The sequence below is a fragment of the Oncorhynchus gorbuscha genome, linkage group LG11, assembly GCF_021184085.1.
Source record: "Oncorhynchus gorbuscha isolate QuinsamMale2020 ecotype Even-year linkage group LG11, OgorEven_v1.0, whole genome shotgun sequence".
NCBI lineage: Eukaryota > Metazoa > Chordata > Actinopteri > Salmoniformes > Salmonidae > Oncorhynchus > Oncorhynchus gorbuscha.
This window is the reverse complement of record NC_060183.1, coordinates 84607320-84627160: the sequence shown is the minus strand read 5'-3', so window position 1 is coordinate 84627160 and position 19841 is coordinate 84607320. Positions and strand designations below refer to the sequence as shown.

At 42.8% G+C, this 19841-nt stretch overlaps 1 protein-coding gene across 5 annotated transcripts in view; it reads right to left on the bottom strand.

Moving 5' to 3' along the window:
* LOC123989566 (FSD1-like protein) overlaps positions 1 to 19841 on the bottom strand; it is a 78429-nt gene that overhangs the window by 9736 nt on the left and 48852 nt on the right. For all 5 annotated transcript variants that reach the window (XM_046290681.1, XM_046290682.1, XM_046290680.1 and 2 more), the window contains exons 7-9: positions 16154 to 16363; positions 15565 to 15663; positions 14955 to 15084 (exon numbers count right to left, since the gene is read on the bottom strand). In XM_046290681.1, coding sequence (XP_046146637.1) covers positions 14955 to 15084; positions 15565 to 15663; positions 16154 to 16363 — 439 coding nt within the window. The remainder of the gene's footprint in view (positions 1 to 14954; positions 15085 to 15564; positions 15664 to 16153; positions 16364 to 19841) is intronic.

The following is a 19841-nucleotide window of genomic DNA, read 5'->3' as shown; positions in this document are numbered from 1 at the left end:
TACACTAGAATTCAATGTGACAGATAGTGAGGTCCATAAGGGTTACTACACTAGAACTCAATGTGACAGATAGTGAGGTCCATAAGGGTTACTACACTAGAACTCAATGTGACAGATAGTGAGGTCCATAAGGGTTACTACACTAGAACTCAATGTGACAGATAGTGAGGTCCATAAGGGTTACTACACTAGAACTCAATGTGACAGATAGTGAGGTCCATAAGGGTTACTACACTAGAATTCAATGTGACAGATAGTGAGGTCCATAAGGGTTACTACACTAGAATTCAATGTGACAGATAGTGAGGTCCATAAGGGTTACTACACTAGAATTCAATGTGACAGATAGTGAGGTCCATAAGGGTTACTACACTAGAACTCAATGTGACAGATAGTGAGGTCCATAAGGGTTACTACACTAGAACTCAATGTGACAGATAGTGAGGTCCATAAGGGTTACTACACTAGAACTCAATGTGACAGATAGTGAGGTCCATAAGGGTTACTACACTAGAACTCAATGTGACAGATAGTGAGGACCATAAGGGTTACTACACTAGAACTCAATGTGACAGATAGTGAGGTCCATAAGGGTTACTACACTAGAATTCAATGTGACAGATAGTGAGGTCCATAAGGGTTACTACACTAGAACTCAATGTGACAGATAGTGAGGTCCATAAGGGTTACTACACTAGAACTCAATGTGACAGATAGTGAGGTCCATAAGGGTTACTACACTAGAATTCAATGTGACAGATAGTGAGGTCCATAAGGGTTACTACACTAGAATTCAATGTGACAGATAGTGAGGTCCATAAGGGTTACTACACTAGAATTCAATGTGACAGATAGTGAGGTCCATAAGGGTTACTACACTAGAATTCAATGTGACAGATAGTGAGGTCCATAAGGGTTACTACACTAGAACTCAATGTGACAGATAGTGAGGTCCATAAGGGTTACTACACTAGAATTCAATGTGACAGATAGTGAGGTCCATAAGGGTTACTACACTAGAACTCAATGTGACAGATAGTGAGGTCCATAAGGGTTACTACACTAGAACTCAATGTGACAGATAGTGAGGTCCATAAGGGTTACTACACTAGAATTCAATGTGACAGATAGTGAGGTCCATAAGGGTTACTACACTAGAATTCAATGTGACAGATAGTGAGGTCCATAAGGGTTACTACACTAGAATTCAATGTGACAGATAGTGAGGTCCATAAGGGTTACTATACTAGAACTCAATGTGACAGATAGTGAGGTCCATAAGGGTTACTACACTAGAATTCAATGTGACAGATAGTGAGGTCCATAAGGGTTACTACACTAGAACTCAATGTGACAGATAGTGAGGTCCATAAGGGTTACTACACTAGAATTCAATGTGAGGTCCATAAGGGTTACTACACTAGAACTCAATGTGAGGTCCATAAGGGTTACTACACTAGAACTCAATGTGGCAGATAGTGAGGTCCATAAGGGTTACTACACTATAATTCAATGTGAGGTCCATAAGGGTTACTACACTAGAACTCAATGTGAGGTCCATAAGGGTTACTACACTAGAACTCAATGTGAGGTCCATAAGGGTTACTATACTAGAACTCAATGTGGCAGATAGTGAGGTCCATAAGGGTTACTACACTAGAACTCAATGTGGCAGATAGTGAGGTCCATAAGGGTTACTACACTAGAATTCAATGTGACAGATAGTGAGGTCCATAAGGGTTACTACACTAGAATTCAATGTGACAGATAGTGAGGTCCATAAGGGTTACTACACTATAATTCAATGTGACAGATAGTGAGGTCCATAAGGGTTACTACACTAGAATTCAATGTGACAGATAGTGAGGTCCATAAGGGTTACTACACTAGAATTCAATGTGACAGATAGTGAGGTCCATAAGGGTTACTACACTAGAATTCAATGTGACAGATAGTGAGGTCCATAAGGGTTACTACACTAGAATTCAATGTGACAGATAGTGAGGTCCATAAGGGTTACTACACTAGAATTCAATGTGACAGATAGTGAGGTCCATAAGGGTTACTACACTAGAATTCAATGTGACAGATAGTGAGGTCCATAAGGGTTACTACACTAGAACTCAATGTGACAGATAGTGAGGTCCATAAGGGTTACTACACTAGAACTCAATGTGAGGTCCATAAGGGTTACTACACTAGAATTCAATGTGAGGTCCATAAGGGTTACTACACTAGAACTCAATGTGAGGTCCATAAGGGTTACTACACTAGAATTCAATGTGAGGTCCATAAGGGTTACTACACTAGAACTCAATGTGAGGTCCATAAGGTTTACTACACTAGAATTCAATGTGACAGATAGTGAGGTCCATAAGGGTTACTACACTAGAATTCAATGTGACAGATAGTGAGGTCCATAAGGGTTACTACACTAGAACTCAATGTGGCAGATAGTGAGGTCCATAAGGGTTACTACACTAGAATTCAATGTGACAGATAGTGAGGTCCATAAGGGTTACTACACTAGAATTCAATGTGACAGATAGTGAGGTCCATAAGGGTTACTACACTAGAACTCAATGTGACAGATAGTGAGGTCCATAAGGGTTACTACACTAGAACTCAATGTGAGGTCCATAAGGGTTACTACACTAGAACTCAATGTGATAAATAGTGAGGTCCATAAGGGTTACTACACTAGAACTCAATGTGACAGATAGTGAGGTCCATAAGGGTTACTACACTAGAATTCAATGTGACAGATAGTGAGGTCCATAAGGGTTACTACACTAGAATTCAATGTGACAGATAGTGAGGTCCATAAGGGTTACTACACTAGAATTCAATGTGACAGATAGTGAGGTCCATAAGGGTTACTACACTAGAATTCAATGTGACAGATAGTGAGGTCCATAAGGGTTACTACACTAGAATTCAATGTGACAGATAGTGAGGTCCATAAGGGTTACTACACTAGAATTCAATGTGACAGATAGTGAGGTCCATAAGGGTTACTACACTAGAATTCAATGTGACAGATAGTGAGGTCCATAAGGGTTACTACACTAGAATTCAATGTGACAGATAGTGAGGTCCATAAGGGTTACTACACTAGAACTCAATGTGACAGATAGTGAGGTCCATAAGGGTTACTACACTAGAATTCAATGTGACAGATAGTGAGGTCCATAAGGGTTACTACACTAGAACTCAATGTGACAGATAGTGAGGTCCATAAGGGTTACTACACTAGAACTCAATGTGACAGATAGTGAGGTCCATAAGGGTTACTACACTAGAATTCAATGTGACAGATAGTGAGGTCCATAAGGGTTACTACACTAGAATTCAATGTGACAGATAGTGAGGTCCATAAGGGTTACTACACTAGAATTCAATGTGACAGATAGTGAGGTCCATAAGGGTTACTATACTAGAACTCAATGTGACAGATAGTGAGGTCCATAAGGGTTACTACACTAGAATTCAATGTGACAGATAGTGAGGTCCATAAGGGTTACTACACTAGAACTCAATGTGACAGATAGTGAGGTCCATAAGGGTTACTACACTAGAATTCAATGTGAGGTCCATAAGGGTTACTACACTAGAACTCAATGTGAGGTCCATAAGGGTTACTACACTAGAACTCAATGTGGCAGATAGTGAGGTCCATAAGGGTTACTACACTATAATTCAATGTGAGGTCCATAAGGGTTACTACACTAGAACTCAATGTGAGGTCCATAAGGGTTACTACACTAGAACTCAATGTGAGGTCCATAAGGGTTACTACACTAGAACTCAATGTGGCAGATAGTGAGGTCCATAAGGGTTACTACACTAGAACTCAATGTGGCAGATAGTGAGGTCCATAAGGGTTACTACACTAGAATTCAATGTGACAGATAGTGAGGTCCATAAGGGTTACTACACTAGAATTCAATGTGACAGATAGTGAGGTCCATAAGGGTTACTACACTATAATTCAATGTGACAGATAGTGAGGTCCATAAGGGTTACTACACTAGAATTCAATGTGACAGATAGTGAGGTCCATAAGGGTTACTACACTAGAATTCAATGTGACAGATAGTGAGGTCCATAAGGGTTACTACACTAGAATTCAATGTGACAGATAGTGAGGTCCATAAGGGTTACTACACTAGAATTCAATGTGACAGATAGTGAGGTCCATAAGGGTTACTACACTAGAATTCAATGTGACAGATAGTGAGGTCCATAAGGGTTACTACACTAGAATTCAATGTGACAGATAGTGAGGTCCATAAGGGTTACTACACTAGAACTCAATGTGACAGATAGTGAGGTCCATAAGGGTTACTACACTAGAACTCAATGTGAGGTCCATAAGGGTTACTACACTAGAATTCAATGTGAGGTCCATAAGGGTTACTACACTAGAACTCAATGTGAGGTCCATAAGGGTTACTACACTAGAATTCAATGTGACAGATAGTGAGGTCCATAAGGGTTACTACACTAGAACTCAATGTGAGGTCCATAAGGGTTACTACACTAGAATTCAATGTGAGGTCCATAAGGGTTACTACACTAGAACTCAATGTGAGGTCCATAAGGGTTACTACACTAGAATTCAATGTGACAGATAGTGAGGTCCATAAGGGTTACTACACTAGAACTCAATGTGGCAGATAGTGAGGTCCATAAGGGTTACTACACTAGAATTATATGTGACAGATAGTGAGGTCCATAAGGGTTACTACACTAGAATTCAATGTGACAGATAGTGAGGTCCATAAGGGTTACTACACTAGAACTCAATGTGACAGATAGTGAGGTCCATAAGGGTTACTACACTAGAACTCAATGTGAGGTCCATAAGGGTTACTACACTAGAACTCAATGTGATAAATAGTGAGGTCCATAAGGGTTACTACACTAGAACTCAATGTGACAGATAGTGAGGTCCATAAGGGTTACTACACTAGAATTCAATGTGACAGATAGTGAGGTCCATAAGGGTTACTACACTAGAATTCAATGTGACAGATAGTGAGGTCCATAAGGGTTACTACACTAGAATTCAATGTGACAGATAGTGAGGTCCATAAGGGTTACTACACTAGAACTCAATGTGACAGATAGTGAGGTCCATAAGGGTTACTACACTAGAATTCAATGTGACAGATAGTGAGGTCCATAAGGGTTACTACACTAGAATTCAATGTGACAGATAGTGAGGTCCATAAGGGTTACTACACTAGAATTCAATGTGACAGATAGTGAGGTCCATAAGGGTTACTACACTAGAATTCAATGTGGCAGATAGTGAGGTCCATAAGGGTTACTACACTAGAACTCAATGTGAGGTCCATAAGGGTTACTACACTAGAACTCAATGTGAGGTCCATAAGGGTTACTACACTAGAACTCAATGTGACAGATAGTGAGGTCCATAAGGGTTACTACACTAGAATTCAATGTGACAGATAGTGAGGTCCATAAGGGTTACTACACTAGAACTCAATGTGACAGATAGTGAGGTCCATAAGGGTTACTACACTAGAATTCAATGTGACAGATAGTGAGGTCCATAAGGGTTACTACACTAGAATTCAATGTGACAGATAGTGAGGTCCATAAGGGTTACTACACTAGAACTCAATGTGACAGATAGTGAGGTCCATAAGGGTTACTACACTAGAATTCAATGTGACAGATAGTGAGGTCCATAAGGGTTACTACACTAGAATTCAATGTGACAGATAGTGAGGTCCATAAGGGTTACTACACTAGAACTCAATGTGACAGATAGTGAGGTCCATAAGGGTTACTACACTAGAATTCAATGTGACAGATAGTGAGGTCCATAAGGGTTACTACACTAGAATTCAATGTGACAGATAGTGAGGTCCATAAGGGTTACTACACTAGAATTCAATGTGACAGATAGTGAGGTCCATAAGGGTTACTACACTAGAATTCAATGTGACAGATAGTGAGGTCCATAAGGGTTACTACACTAGAATTCAATGTGACAGATAGTGAGGTCCATAAGGGTTACTACACTAGAATTCAATGTGACAGATAGTGAGGTCCATAAGGGTTACTACACTAGAACTCAATGTGACAGATAGTGAGGTCCATAAGGGTTACTACACTAGAATTCAATGTGACAGATAGTGAGGTCCATAAGGGTTACTACACTAGAACTCAATGTGACAGATAGTGAGGTCCATAAGGGTTACTACACTAGAATTCAATGTGACAGATAGTGAGGTCCATAAGGGTTACTACACTAGAACTCAATGTGAGGTCCATAAGGGTTACTACACTAGAACTCAATGTGAGGTCCATAAGGGTTACTACACTAGAACTCAACGTGAGGTCCATAAGGGTTACTACACTAGAATTCAATGTGACAGATAGTGAGGTCCATAAGGGTTACTACACTAGAATTCAATGTGACAGATAGTGAGGTCCATAAGGGTTACTACACTAGAATTCAATGTGACAGATAGTGAGGTCCATAAGGGTTACTACACTAGAATTCAATGTGACAGATAGTGAGGTCCATAAGGGTTACTACACTAGAATTCAATGTGACAGATAGTGAGGTCCATAAGGGTTACTACACTAGAATTCAATGTGACAGATAGTGAGGTCCATAAGGGTTACTACACTAGAATTCAATGTGACAGATAGTGAGGTCCATAAGGGTTACTACACTAGAACTCAATGTGACAGATAGTGAGGTCCATAAGGGTTACTACACTAGAATTCAATGTGACAGATAGTGAGGTCCATAAGGGTTACTACACTAGAATTCAATGTGACAGATAGTGAGGTCCATAAGGGTTACTACACTAGAACTCAATGTGAGGTCCATAAGGGTTACTACACTAGAATTCAATGTGACAGATAGTGAGGTCCATAAGGGTTACTACACTAGAACTCAATGTGACAGATAGTGAGGTCCATAAGGGTTACTACACTAGAATTCAATGTGACAGATAGTGAGGTCCATAAGGGTTACTACACTAGAATTCAATGTGACAGATAGTGAGGTCCATAAGGGTTACTACACTAGAATTCAATGTGACAGATAGTGAGGTCCATAAGGGTTACTACACTAGAATTCAATGTGACAGATAGTGAGGTCCATAAGGGTTACTACACTAGAATTCAATGTGATAGATAGTGAGGTCCATAAGGGTTACTACACTAGAACTCAATGTGACAGATAGTGAGGTCCATAAGGGTTACTACACTAGAATTCAATGTGACAGATAGTGAGGTCCATAAGGGTTACTACACTAGAATTCAATGTGACAGATAGTGAGGTCCATAAGGGTTACTACACTAGAATTCAATGTGACAGATAGTGAGGTCCATAAGGGTTACTACACTAGAATTCAATGTGACAGATAGTGAGGTCCATAAGGGTTACTACACTAGAATTCAATGTGACAGATAGTGAGGTCCATAAGGGTTACTACACTAGAACTCAATGTGACAGATAGTGAGGTCCATAAGGGTTACTACACTAGAATTCAATGTGAGGTCCATAAGGGTTACTACACTAGAACTCAATGTGAGGTCCATAAGGGTTACTACACTAGAACTCAATGTGAGGTCCATAAGGGTTACTACACTAGAACTCAATGTGAGGTCCATAAGGGTTACTACACTAGAATTCAATGTGAGGTCCATAAGGGTTACTACACTAGAACTCAATGTGAGGTCCATAAGGGTTACTACACTAGAATGATTTAACATACTATGAATAGTCAGTGTCTCTACCTCGGAACTGCAGCTCCATTTCTTTCATTCTATCTCGCTCTCACACACTCACTATTGTACTCACACACTCACTATTGTACTCACACACTCACTATTGTACTCACACACCGGAGAGACTTGGGTCACTGTTTTCATGAATATATAATCTGGGCCTATAAGTGTTGAACATTCAAAATATTGTCAGGAAATTAAGCTCAAGCGCCATGGAGATAAGAGCATTTGTGTGTTAAATGTAATTTATGTAAGTTTATTTACAACAACAGAAAAACACACTGCGATTTGACATACCAGGTATCAAGCAGAAATGGACTTGAAAAGTCTTTACAAATTTACAGTATCATATTTATGCTCATATATATTATGTTAACTAATAACAAAGAAAAGTTTTGGAATTGGCCCAACTGAGACCAAATTAAATCTATATATATATATATGCCATTTAGCAGACGCTTTTATCCAAAGCGACTTACAGTCATGTGTGCATACATTGTACGTATGGGTGGTCCCGGGAATCGAACCCACTACCCTGGCGTTACAAGCGCCATGCTCTACCAACTGATAAAACCCTTTGGATGTATGCTTTCAGAATGTCAGCTAGCTAGTACACAGAGCAGCTGTTAATCACGACCAGAGGGAACGCCTAAGGGCCAAATTTATCCCTGGTAGATTTTAAAACAGCATAATTCTGTGGTTCTGGTGAGAACTGGCAAAATGTTTCACAAACTCGTCCATGTTGAGGGAGGTCCTCTAAATCTGACACGTAGGTCTGAGCAAAGGCAAACAGAAGCTCCTCATTCAAGAAAGTTGTACTGTTTGGGTTGAGAGGCTGGACACCGTTGCATTATCTCACAGTTCTTCTTTGAAAAACGCCTCTGCAGCTCAGCGGTGAGACTGTCAAGCACCTGATAAAAGACAGCTCTATGGAAGCTCTTCACCATCACTTTGGTCATTATTTTTTCTGTCCTACAGTGAGTTGTGAAATCTTAAGCTTCTCTTAGGCTGTCTTTACACACACTGTTTGTACACTTATTTTACAGTGCTCTGCAATCTCTTCAATGTCCTGTAGCTCTCTCAGAACTGCTTGAAGCCTGTCCCTCAGCTTTACGGCATGCCATGTATCCGCATGCCAACCTCACATCCGTAAGTCTCCGTGGTTCCCCGGGCTGCTGCTGCTGCTGCGGTTTCAGGTCTTTCTGAACGGCGAGCCACTTGAGATGAACGTACGAGCCAGATACTAAGTTTTATAAAGCTTCTGCAGGAGAGAAAAAAAAAGTTAACAGCCTCTGGCACTGATTTTGACAGCATTGACAAGAACCAAATTCAAAACAATGTGCATTGCAGTGCACATAAAATGCTAATCTTGCACTGTTTTTTAATCCGTGCAGACGCACCAGAATGCTTTCCGCTCATCTCACCGTCACAGCCTTGCCCCACCAGATCATTTCTGTAGTCCAGACCGTGTTTTTCAAGGCAATCAAATGTGAGACCGGCTGCATCTAAGCTTTCATGGATGGCCCCGTTGTAATAGCACCTCACAACTAAAGACGTTCGTTTGGTTTCATCTGAAATTACACTAAAAACCTTCTTTCACTTTGTACCATCTCAGCTAAGCCCTCAAGAAATTTGTTCTGGATTTGGTGGCTTGTTTCTATAGGTTGGGGGTTTCATCAAGGTTAGTGTTTCTGTAGGTTAGTGTTTCTGTAGGTTAGTGTTTCTATAGGTTGGGGGGCTTTCATCAAGGTTAGTGTTTCTTTAGGTTGGGGGCTTTCATCAAGGTTAGTGTTTCTATAGGTTGGGGGGCTTTCATCAAGGTTAGTGTTTCTTTAGGTTGGGGGCTTTCATCAAGGTTAGTGTTTCTGTAGGTTGGGGGCTTTCATCAAGGTTAGTGTTTCTGTAGGTTGGGGCTTTCATCAAGGTTAGTGTTTCTATAGGTTGGGGGCTTTCATCAAGGTTAGTGTTTCTGTAGGTTGGGGGCTTTCATCAAGGTTAGTGTTTCTGTAGGTTGGGGCTTTCATCAAGGTTAGTGTTTCTGTAGGTTGGGGCTTTCATCAAGGTTAGTGTTTCTGTAGGTTGGGGCTTTCATCAAGGTTAGTGTTTCTGTAGGTTGGAGGTTTCATCAAGGTTAGTGTTTCTGTAGGTTAGTGTTTCTATAGGTTGGGGGTTTCATCAAGGTTAGTGTTTCTGTAGGTTGGGGGTTTCATCAAGGTTAGTGTTTCTATAGGTTGGGGGTTTCATCAAGGTTAGTGTTTCTGTAGGTTAGTGTTTCTATAGGTTAGTGTTTCTATAGGTTAGTGTTTCTATAGGTTAGTGTTTCTATAGGTTAGTGTTTCTATAGGTTGGGGGTTTCATCAAGGTTAGTGTTTCTGTAGGTTGGGGGTTTCATCAAGGTTAGTGTTTCTGTAGGTTGGGGGTTTCATCAAGGTTAGTTTTTCTATAGGTTGGGGGTTTCATCAAGGTTAGTGTTTCTGTAGGTTGGGGGTTTCATCAAGGTTAGTGTTTCTGTAGGTTGGGGTTTCATCAAGGTTAGTTTTTCTATAGGTTGGGGGTTTCATCAAGGTTAGTGTTTCTGTAGGTTAGTGTTTCTATAGGTTGGGGGTTTCATCAAGGTTAGTGTTTCTATAGGTTGGGGGTTTCTATAGGTTGGGGGTTTCATCAAGGTTAGTGTTTCTATAGGTTGGGGGTTTCTATAGGTTGGGGGTTTCTATAGGTTGGGGATTTCTATAGGTTGGGAGTTTCATCAAGTGTTTCTGTAGGTTGGGGGTTTCATCAAGGTTAGTGTTTCTATAGGTTGGGGGTTTCTATAGGTTGGGGGTTTCATCAAGGTTAGTGTTTCTATAGGTTGGGGGTTTCTATAGGTTGGGGGTTTCATCAAGTGTTTCTATAGGTTGGGGGTTTCTATAGGTTGGGGGTTTCATCAAGTGTTTCTGTAGGTTGGGGGTTTCTATAGGTTGGGGGTTTCTATAGGTTAGTGTTTCTGTAGGTTGGGGGTTTCTATAGATTGGGGGTTTCATCAAGTGTTTTTGTAGGTTGCTCCCAAGTGGCACAGCGGTCTTAGGCATCACATCTGGCCGGGATTGGGAGTCCCATAGGGCGGCGCACAATCGTCCCAGCGTCAACTGGGTTTGGCCGGGGTAGGCCGTCATTGTGAACATGAATTTGTTCTTAACTGACTTGCCTAGTTAAGTAAAGGTTAAATAATAATATTTATGAACCCTTTATAAAGCACGGAATACGGTTATAGATGCTTAGTAACACTTTTATGTAGAGCTTATGAAGGCACTATGAAGTCTTTATAAGCAGAACCTAATTTAAAGCTTTTTTTCCTGAGAGAGCATTGTAATCGTTGTTGTGATCGTTGTTGTGATCGTTGTTGTAATCGTGGCTGTGATCGTTGTTGTGATCGTGGCTGTGATCGTTGTTGTGATCGTTGTTGTGATCGTTGCTGTGATCGTTGCTGTGATCGTGGCTGTGATCGTTGTTGTGATCGTGGCTGTGATCGTGGTTGTGATCGTGGTTGTGATCGTTGTTGTAATCGTGGCTGTGATCGTTGTTGTAATCGTTGTTGTAATCGCGGCTGTGATCGTTGTTGTAATCGTTGTTGTAATCATGGTTGTGATCGTTGTTGTGATCTTGGCTGCGATCGTTGTTGTAATCGTGGCTGCGATCGTTGCTGTAATCGTGGCTGCGATCGTTGCTGTAATCGTGGCTGCGATCGTTGCTGTAATCGTGGCTGCGATCGTTGCTGTAATCGTGGCTGCGATCGTTGCTGTAATCGTGGCTGCGATCGTTGCTGTAATCGTGGCTGCGATCGTTGCTGTAATCGTGGCTGCGATCGTTGTTGTAATCGTGGCTGCGATCGTTGTTGTAATCGTGGCTGCGATCGTTGTTGTAATCGTGGCTGCGATCGTTGTTGTAATCGTGGCTGCGATCGTTGTTGTAATCGTGGCTGCGATCGTTGTTGTAATCGTGGCTGCGATCGTTGTTGTAATCGTGGCTGCGATCGTTGTTGTAATCGTGGTTATGCTCGTTTTGATTTTGTGGACATGATATGAAATGAATGAAAACAATGGATATTACAGCCAGAACACTGGAAATGTTACTCACCAAAACCATTCGTTGCAAGCAGGGAAAAATGGATAAAAACAATATCAATGACGTGCTACTAACTATACATTGTCACAGAGATTGGTTGGCTGAAGGTAGAGGTTCATTTGATTTGATTTTGCCAACATTTCTTTAGAAGGAGAGGGAGAAAATAAAGAAAGGTTTTTAGAAAGAGAAACAGAGTTAGGATGTCATTTACAGATGGACCTTCTCTCAGGACGGAATAAGATGTAATCATTTTATTTGGACCAAGTCAAGAGTTGGTAAACAGCTACCCTCTCCATCTGTAGGGGCCCGGTGAAGTTAGTTACACAGAAACCACACAGATTCTCAATATCAAGACAACTTCAGGAGGTTGATTCTCACAGACCTCAACGAGCAAAAAATAAAATTTGCTGAAAGAAATATGAACTGTTCACACAAAAGCCTGGAAGAGACTTGATGAATAAAACAACACCTGCTACATTCAGGTAGCCCAATGCTACATCCAGATGGCCCAGTGCTACATCCAGGTAGCCCAATGCTACATCCAGATGGCCCAATGCTACATCCAGGTAGCCCAATGCTACATCCAGGTAGCCCAATGCTACATCCAGGTGGCCCAATGCTACATCCAGGTAGCCCAATGCTACATCCAGGTAGCCCAATGCTACATCCAGGTAGCCCAATGCTACATCCAGGTGGCCCAATGCTACATCCAGGTGGCCCAATGCTACATCCAGGTGGCCCAATGCTACATCCAGGTGGCCCAACGCCACATCCAGGTGGCCCAATGCTACATCCAGGTGGCCCAATGCTACATCCAGGTAGCCCAATGCTACATCCAGGTGGCCCAATGCTACATCCAGGTGGCCCAATGCTACATCCAGGTGGCCCAACGCCACATCCAGGTGGCCCAATGCTACATCCAGGTGGCCCAATGCTACATCCAGGTAGCCCAATGCTACATCCAGGTAGCCCAATGCTACATCCAGGTAGCCCAATGCTACATCCAGGTGGCCCAACGCCACAGGTTACAGGTGGCCCAATGCTACATCCAGGTGGCCCAATGCTACATCCAGGTAGCCCAATGCTACATCCAGGTAGCCCAATGCTACATCCAGGTAGCCCAATGCTACATCCAGGTGGCCCAACGCTACATCCAGGTAGACCACACATGGTCACCTTGACATGTTCTTCAGATTGGTAAGATGAGCGCTGTTGATGAACACAAAGTAACAATAATCAGCTGGTTAAAACGAAGACACTGTGGGGGAGTCACGGTGGAGCTACACTACAAGGGGTTCCATTCCATTAGCACTAAACAACACTAATTCTACACTGTAGCTGAGTAAACAAACCCTGTGTAGATATCCAGACAGTCCAGAGACTACTACGGGAACTATGAATTCTCTATTTAAAATGGGGCGATCCGCAGTTGAAACAATAACAAAGAGTCCTCCCCGCCCCGTTTCGGTAAAAAGCTGTATGTAACCACTCAAATCCAAAGACAGAGCTATGGACACAAGGACTGACCATCCATGATATCAAACTTATACCTTTAATCATATTTTGAGACGATATTTCGTTTACAAGCATTGGAGTAAAACAAGTTTATATTTTGGATTCTCTTGGGGATGAACTAGGCTTATTAGTAAAAAAAATGATTATGTAGCCAGCTAGATGTAGTCAGCTAGATGTAGCCAGCTGGATGTAGCCAGCTAGATGTAGCCAGCTGGATGTAGCCAGTTGGACGTAGCCAGCTAGATGTAGCCAGCTAGATGTAGCCAGCTAGATGTAGCCAGCTGGATGTAGCCAGCTAGACGTAGCCAGCTAGATGTAGTCAACTAGATGTCGCCAGCTAGATGTAGCCAGCTAGATGTCGCCAGCTGGATGTAGCCAGCTAGATGTCGCCAGCTGGATGTAGCCAGCTAGATGTCGCTAGCTGGATGTAGCCAGCTAGATGTCGCCAGCTGGATGTAGCCAGCTGGATGTAGCCAGCTAGATGTAGCCAGCTAGATGTCGCCAGCTAGATGTAGCCAGCTGGATGCAGCCAGCTAGAGGTAGCCAGCTAGATGTAGTCAACTAGAGGTCGCCAGCTAGATGTAGCCAGCTAGATGTCACCAGCTGGATGTAGCCAGCTAGATGTCACCAGCTGGATGTAGCCAGATAGATGTCGCCAGCTGGATGTAGCCAGCTAGATGTCGCCAGCTGGATGTAGCCAGCTAGATGTAGCCAGCTAGATGCAGCCAGCTGGATGCAGCCAGCTAGAGGTCGCCAGCTAGAGGTCGCCAGCTAGAGGTCGCCAGCTAGATGTAGCCAGCTGGATGTCGCTAGCTGGATGTAGCCAGCTAGATGTCGCCAGCTGGATGTAGCCAGCTAGATGTCACCAGCTAGATGTCGCCAGCTGGATGTAGCCAGCTAGATGTCACCAGCTAGATGTCGCCAGCTGGATGTAGCCAGCTAGATGTCGCCAGCTAGATGTCGCCAGCTAGATGTCGCCAGCTAGATGTTGCCAGCTAGATGTAGCCAGCTAGATGTAGCCCTTTACGACGGAGCCTCTTCTAAGAGTCTCAACACTGCAGCTTGTAAAACTTCTATCACTTGAGGAAATGAGACCTCAACTTGGCAGACAGTGTCTGTAGTAACAAAGCTGCAAGTGGATTGGCCTTTTGACCAATCAGATAAAGGGTGCCCATGAGAACTAATGAAAGAAGAATGTGGGAGAAAAAGCAGTTGAATGGTAGCCTGGTCCCAGACCTGTGTGTGTCCTGTCAAACCAAATGTGACAATGACCATAGAAATTGGAAAGATATCACACATATCTAGGTCCAGGCTATTTCAAAGGGAGTTCCAGGTAAAATCAGGATTAGGCCTAATCCCAAATGAATCCCTAGACCCTATTTTGATAGCTAAGAGGATTTGACAGGTGCAGTCAATATGGTAATAGATCCCTCTTTCCCTCTGATAGGCTTATCGAAGTGTCTACATATTGCTTTATACCAATCAAATCCTCTCAGATCTCCACAAGGGCCTAGGGATCCATTTGAGACACATCCTAGTTCCAGTTCAGTTCTCACCTGCCCTTGTTCTCCTTGCCCTTGACCTTGCTCTCCAGCCCCTTGCCTCCCTGGGGATCCCACTCCACAGTCCTGTCCTCTACCTTCAGGTTCAGATGGGACGACGACGAGTCAAAGCCGAAGTTAAACGCTGGAAAGGGAATCAAACACAAGACATAGCAGGCATTTTCTTACATTTCTGTTGTCGGGCAAAACATTTTAGTCAAATAACTTTATATCAATATTGGAATGACTACGTAATTAAAGACAACATCGTGCAACCATCTTACCTCTGGTTTCCAGGGTAACTAACCGTCTTACCTCTGGTTTCCAGGGTAACTAACCGTCTTACCTCTGGTTTCCAGGGTAACTAACAGTCTTACCTCTGGTTTCCAGGGTAACTAACCGTCTTACCTCTGGTTTCCAGGGTAACTAACCGTCTTACCTCTGGTTTCCAGGGTAACTAACCGTCTTACCTCTGGTTTCCAGGGTAACTAACCGTCTTACCTCTGGTTTCCAGGGTAACTAACCGTCTTACCTCTGGTTTCCAGGGTAACTAACCGTCTTACCTCTGGTTTCCAGGGTAACTAACCGTCTTACCTCTGGTTTCCAGGGTAACTAACCGTCTTACCTCTGGTTTCCAGGGTAACTGGATCCGAGTATTCTCCAGCTGCTGCCTTGTTGCATGCTCGTACCCGGAAGTTCATGAACTTGGAGTCAAACTTTAAACCTGGGGGACGAGTAGCATATTATCTGCATTGGTTCATAATGTTCTATAGGTAAACAAGCTTTTACACTTTGATAAAAGTTACAAAGTTTTAGGTAAAGCAAGACTGGACTGTTGACGTTTTAAAACACAGAAAGATACATGACAGTACAGTCTTATAGCCTGGTCCCAGATCTGTTTGTGCTGTTTTGCCAAGTGGCGGTAGGTAGCCCCTCGTTAGAGCCTTGGGCCAGTAACCAATAAATGCAAAGCTTGCTGGATTGAATCCCTGAGCTGACAAGGTAAAACATCTGTCGTTCTGCCCCTGAACAAGGTAGTTATAACCCACTGTTCCTAGGCCGTCACTGTAAATAAGAATTTGTTCTTAACTGACTTGCCTAGCTAAATAAAGGTTAAAAAAAAACATTTAAAAAAGTGTCATGAAAATGGCCATTGGAGTTGGCACAAACAGATCTGGGCCCAGGCTACAGTGGGCCCTACTCTAGCTCCGTACCGGACAGTGAGTATTCTGTGGTCTTGATGTTGTCCACCACCTCCCAGCACCGCTGGTCTTTGATACGTGGCAGCCCTTCGTGGTCGGTCTTTCTGTACTCCAGTATGTAGTGGTCTATCTTGCTGTCCTCCACTGGCATCTTCCAGGCTACAGACACCGTGTTGTCTAACACCAGACAGTCCCCTACCTCCATCTCTGGGGCCCAGGGGACTGGAATGACAGAGAGGAAGGCATCTTTAAAAGCTAGACAAGATCTTTGCATTTATTGGTAAATAAATGAGTAAATAAAGCTTTTTTTTGACAATGTTCTAACTTCATCAATGTGTACATATGACAATCAATAATTCATGTTTTTTTTAATAAAAATGTGTTATAATAAAAAAAAGAGGAGTGTGACAGATGTCTTATTAACATGACAGGAGACACCTGGTACTAACACCCCCTGGTACTAACACCCCCCGGTACTAACACCCCCGGGTACTAACACCCCCGGGTACTAACACCCCCGGGTACTAACACCCCCTGGTACTAACACCCCCTGGTACTAACACCCCCTGGTACTAACACCCCCTGGTACTAACACCCCCGGGTACTAACACCCCCTGGTACTAACACCCCCTGGTACTAACACCCCTGGTACTAACACCCCTGGTACTAACACCCCCTGGTACTAACACCCCTGGTACTAACACCCCTGGTACTAACACCCCTGGTACTAACACCCCTGGTACTAACACCCCTGGTACTAACACCCCCTGGTACTAACACCCCTGGTACTAACACCCCGGGTACTAACACCCCTGGTACTAACACCCCTGGTACTAACACCCCTGGTACTAACACCCCCGGTACTAACACCCCCGATACTAACACCCCGGTACTAACACCCCGGTACTAACACCCCTGGTACTAACACCCCTGGTACTAACACCCCGGTACTAACACCCCGATACTAACACCCCCGATACTAACACCCCGGTACTAACACCCCGGTACTAACACCCCCGGTACTAACACCCCCGGTACTAACACCCCCGGTACTAACACCCCCGGTACTAACACCCCCGGTACTAACACCCCCGGTACTAAGTTACCCTAGAGGTCAGGGTCACACCCCTGGTGTTAACAGCAGCCTTCAGGATCTAGAGGTCAGGGTCACACCCCTGGTGTTAACACCAGCCTTTAGAACCTTTTCAAACATCCTGTCTATGGTTGCCCTTTCCACTCAGTCTCTGTCATCCCGTATGTGGGTTGAAAATGGCAGATTCTATCATTGATAAGAGCCTAAATTGGAACGCAGTCCCCGTACAGTAACATGGCGTCAGAAGTCAGGCTCTTGGCTTTGCAGCGCAGCATTGGTTTAGACTGACAGACGCTCAGAGAGTGAGCACCATGCGCGACAAGACGCTCCCCCATCCCTCTCCCCTATAATTGGACAACTTTTCCTCATTTGTTGTCTGAGAGAGGAATTCTGTAAATGGAGAGGAGTCGATATGTTCTGAACGATGAGACGTTGAGGATTATAATAAGTAACCACTTTGATGTCATACAAACCAAACACCGTGAGGACAAATGTGACTTCACATATTGTATCCATAGTTACAAGGATCCAGGCTGCATCACATCACAATTGGCCCAGCGTCGTCCGGGTTTGGCTGTCATTCTAAATAAGAATCTGTTCTTAACTTAACTTGCCCAGCTAACCGATCGCTGCAGCTGTACATAGTCTATCGGTAAAAGCCCACCCATTTTTACCTACCTCTTCCCCATACTGTTTTTATTTATTTACTTTTCTGCTCTTTTGCACACCAGTATCTCTACCTGTACATGACCATCTGATCATTTATCACTCCAGTGTTAATCTGCAAAATTGTAATTATTCGCCTCTTTTTTTTCTACTGTGTTATTGACTTGTTAATTGTTTATTCCATGTGTATCTCTGTGTTGTCTGTTCACACAACTAGCCTACCTGGTTAAATAAACGTGTTCTCAACTAGCCTACCTGGTTAAATAAATGTGTTCTCAACTAGCCTACCTGGTTAAATAAAGGTGTTCTCAACTAGCCTACCTGGTTAAATAAAGGTGTTCTCAACTAGCCTACCTGGTTAAATAAAGATGTTCTCAACTAGCCTACCTGGTTAAATAAAGGTGTTCTCAACTAGCCTACCTGGTTAAATAAATGTGTTCTCAACTAGCCTACCTGGTTAAATAAAGGTGTTCTCAACTAGCCTACCTGGTTAAATAAACGTGTTCTCAACTAGCCTACCTGGTTAAATAAACGTGTTCTCAACTAGCCTACCTGGTTAAATAAATGTGTTCTCAACTAGCCTACCTGGTTAAATAAAGGTGTTCTCAACTAGCCTACCTGGTTAAATAAACGTGTTCTCAACTAGCCTACCTGGTTAAATAAACGTGTTCTCAACTAGCCTACCTGGTTAAATAAACGTGTTCTCAACTAGCCTACCTGGTTAAATAAAGGTGTTCTCAACTAGCCTACCTGGTTAAATAAACGTGTTCTCAACTAGCCTACCTGGTTAAATAAACGTGTTCTCAACTAGCCTACCTGGTTAAATAAACGTGTTCTCAACTAGCCTACCTGGTTAAATAAACGTGTTCTCAACTAGCCTACCTGGTTAAATAAAGGTGTTCTCAACTAGCCTACCTGGTTAAATAAACGTGTTCTCAACTAGCCTACCTGGTTAAATAAACGTGTTCTCAACTAGACTACCTGGTTAAATAAACGTGTTCTCAACTAGCCTACCTGGTTAAATAAACGTGTTCTCAACTAGCCTACCTGGTTAAATAAACGTGTTCTCAACTAGCCTACCTGGTTAAATAAACGTGTTCTCAACTAGCCTACCTGGTTAAATAAACGTGTTCTCAACTAGCCTACCTGGTTAAATAAACGTGTTCTCCACTAGCCTACCTGGTTAAATAAAGGTGTTCTCAACTAGCCTACCTGATTAAATAAAGGTGTTCTCAACTAGCCTACCGGGTTGAATAAAGGTGTTCTCAACTAGCCTACCTGGTTAAATAAAAGGTGTTCTCAACTAGCCTACCGGGTTGAATAAAGGTGTTCTCAACTAGCCTACCGGGTTGAATAAAGGTGTTCTCAACTAGCCTACCTGGTTAAATAAACGTGTTCTCAACTAGCCTACCTGGTTAAATAAAGGTGTTCTCAACTAGCCTACCTGGTTAAATAAATGTGTTCTCAACTAGCCTACCTGGTTAAATAAACGTGTTCTCCACTAGCCTACCGGGTTGAATAAAGGTGTTCTCAACTAGCCTACCTGGTTAAATAAAGGTGTTCTCAACTAGCCTACCTGGTTAAATAAAGGTGTTCTCAACTAGCCTACCTGGTTAAATAAATGTGTTCTCAACTAGCCTACCTGGTTAAATAAAGGTGTTCTCAACTAGCCTACCTGGTTAAATAAATGTGTTCTCAACTAGCCTACCTGGTTAAATAAAGGTGTTCTCAACTGGCCGACCTGGTTAAATAAAGGTGTTCTCAACTGGACGACCTGGTTAAATAAAGGTGAAATGTCAACAACAACAACAACAACAACAATGCGTTATGTCCTGGGTTGTCCTAAACAGAATGAGACAATTGTTTTGTGAAACATTCTTTTGATGCAGAACACGTGAATGAACTCATGTACTCCAAAATGACCATCAGTTTGTGTCTTGT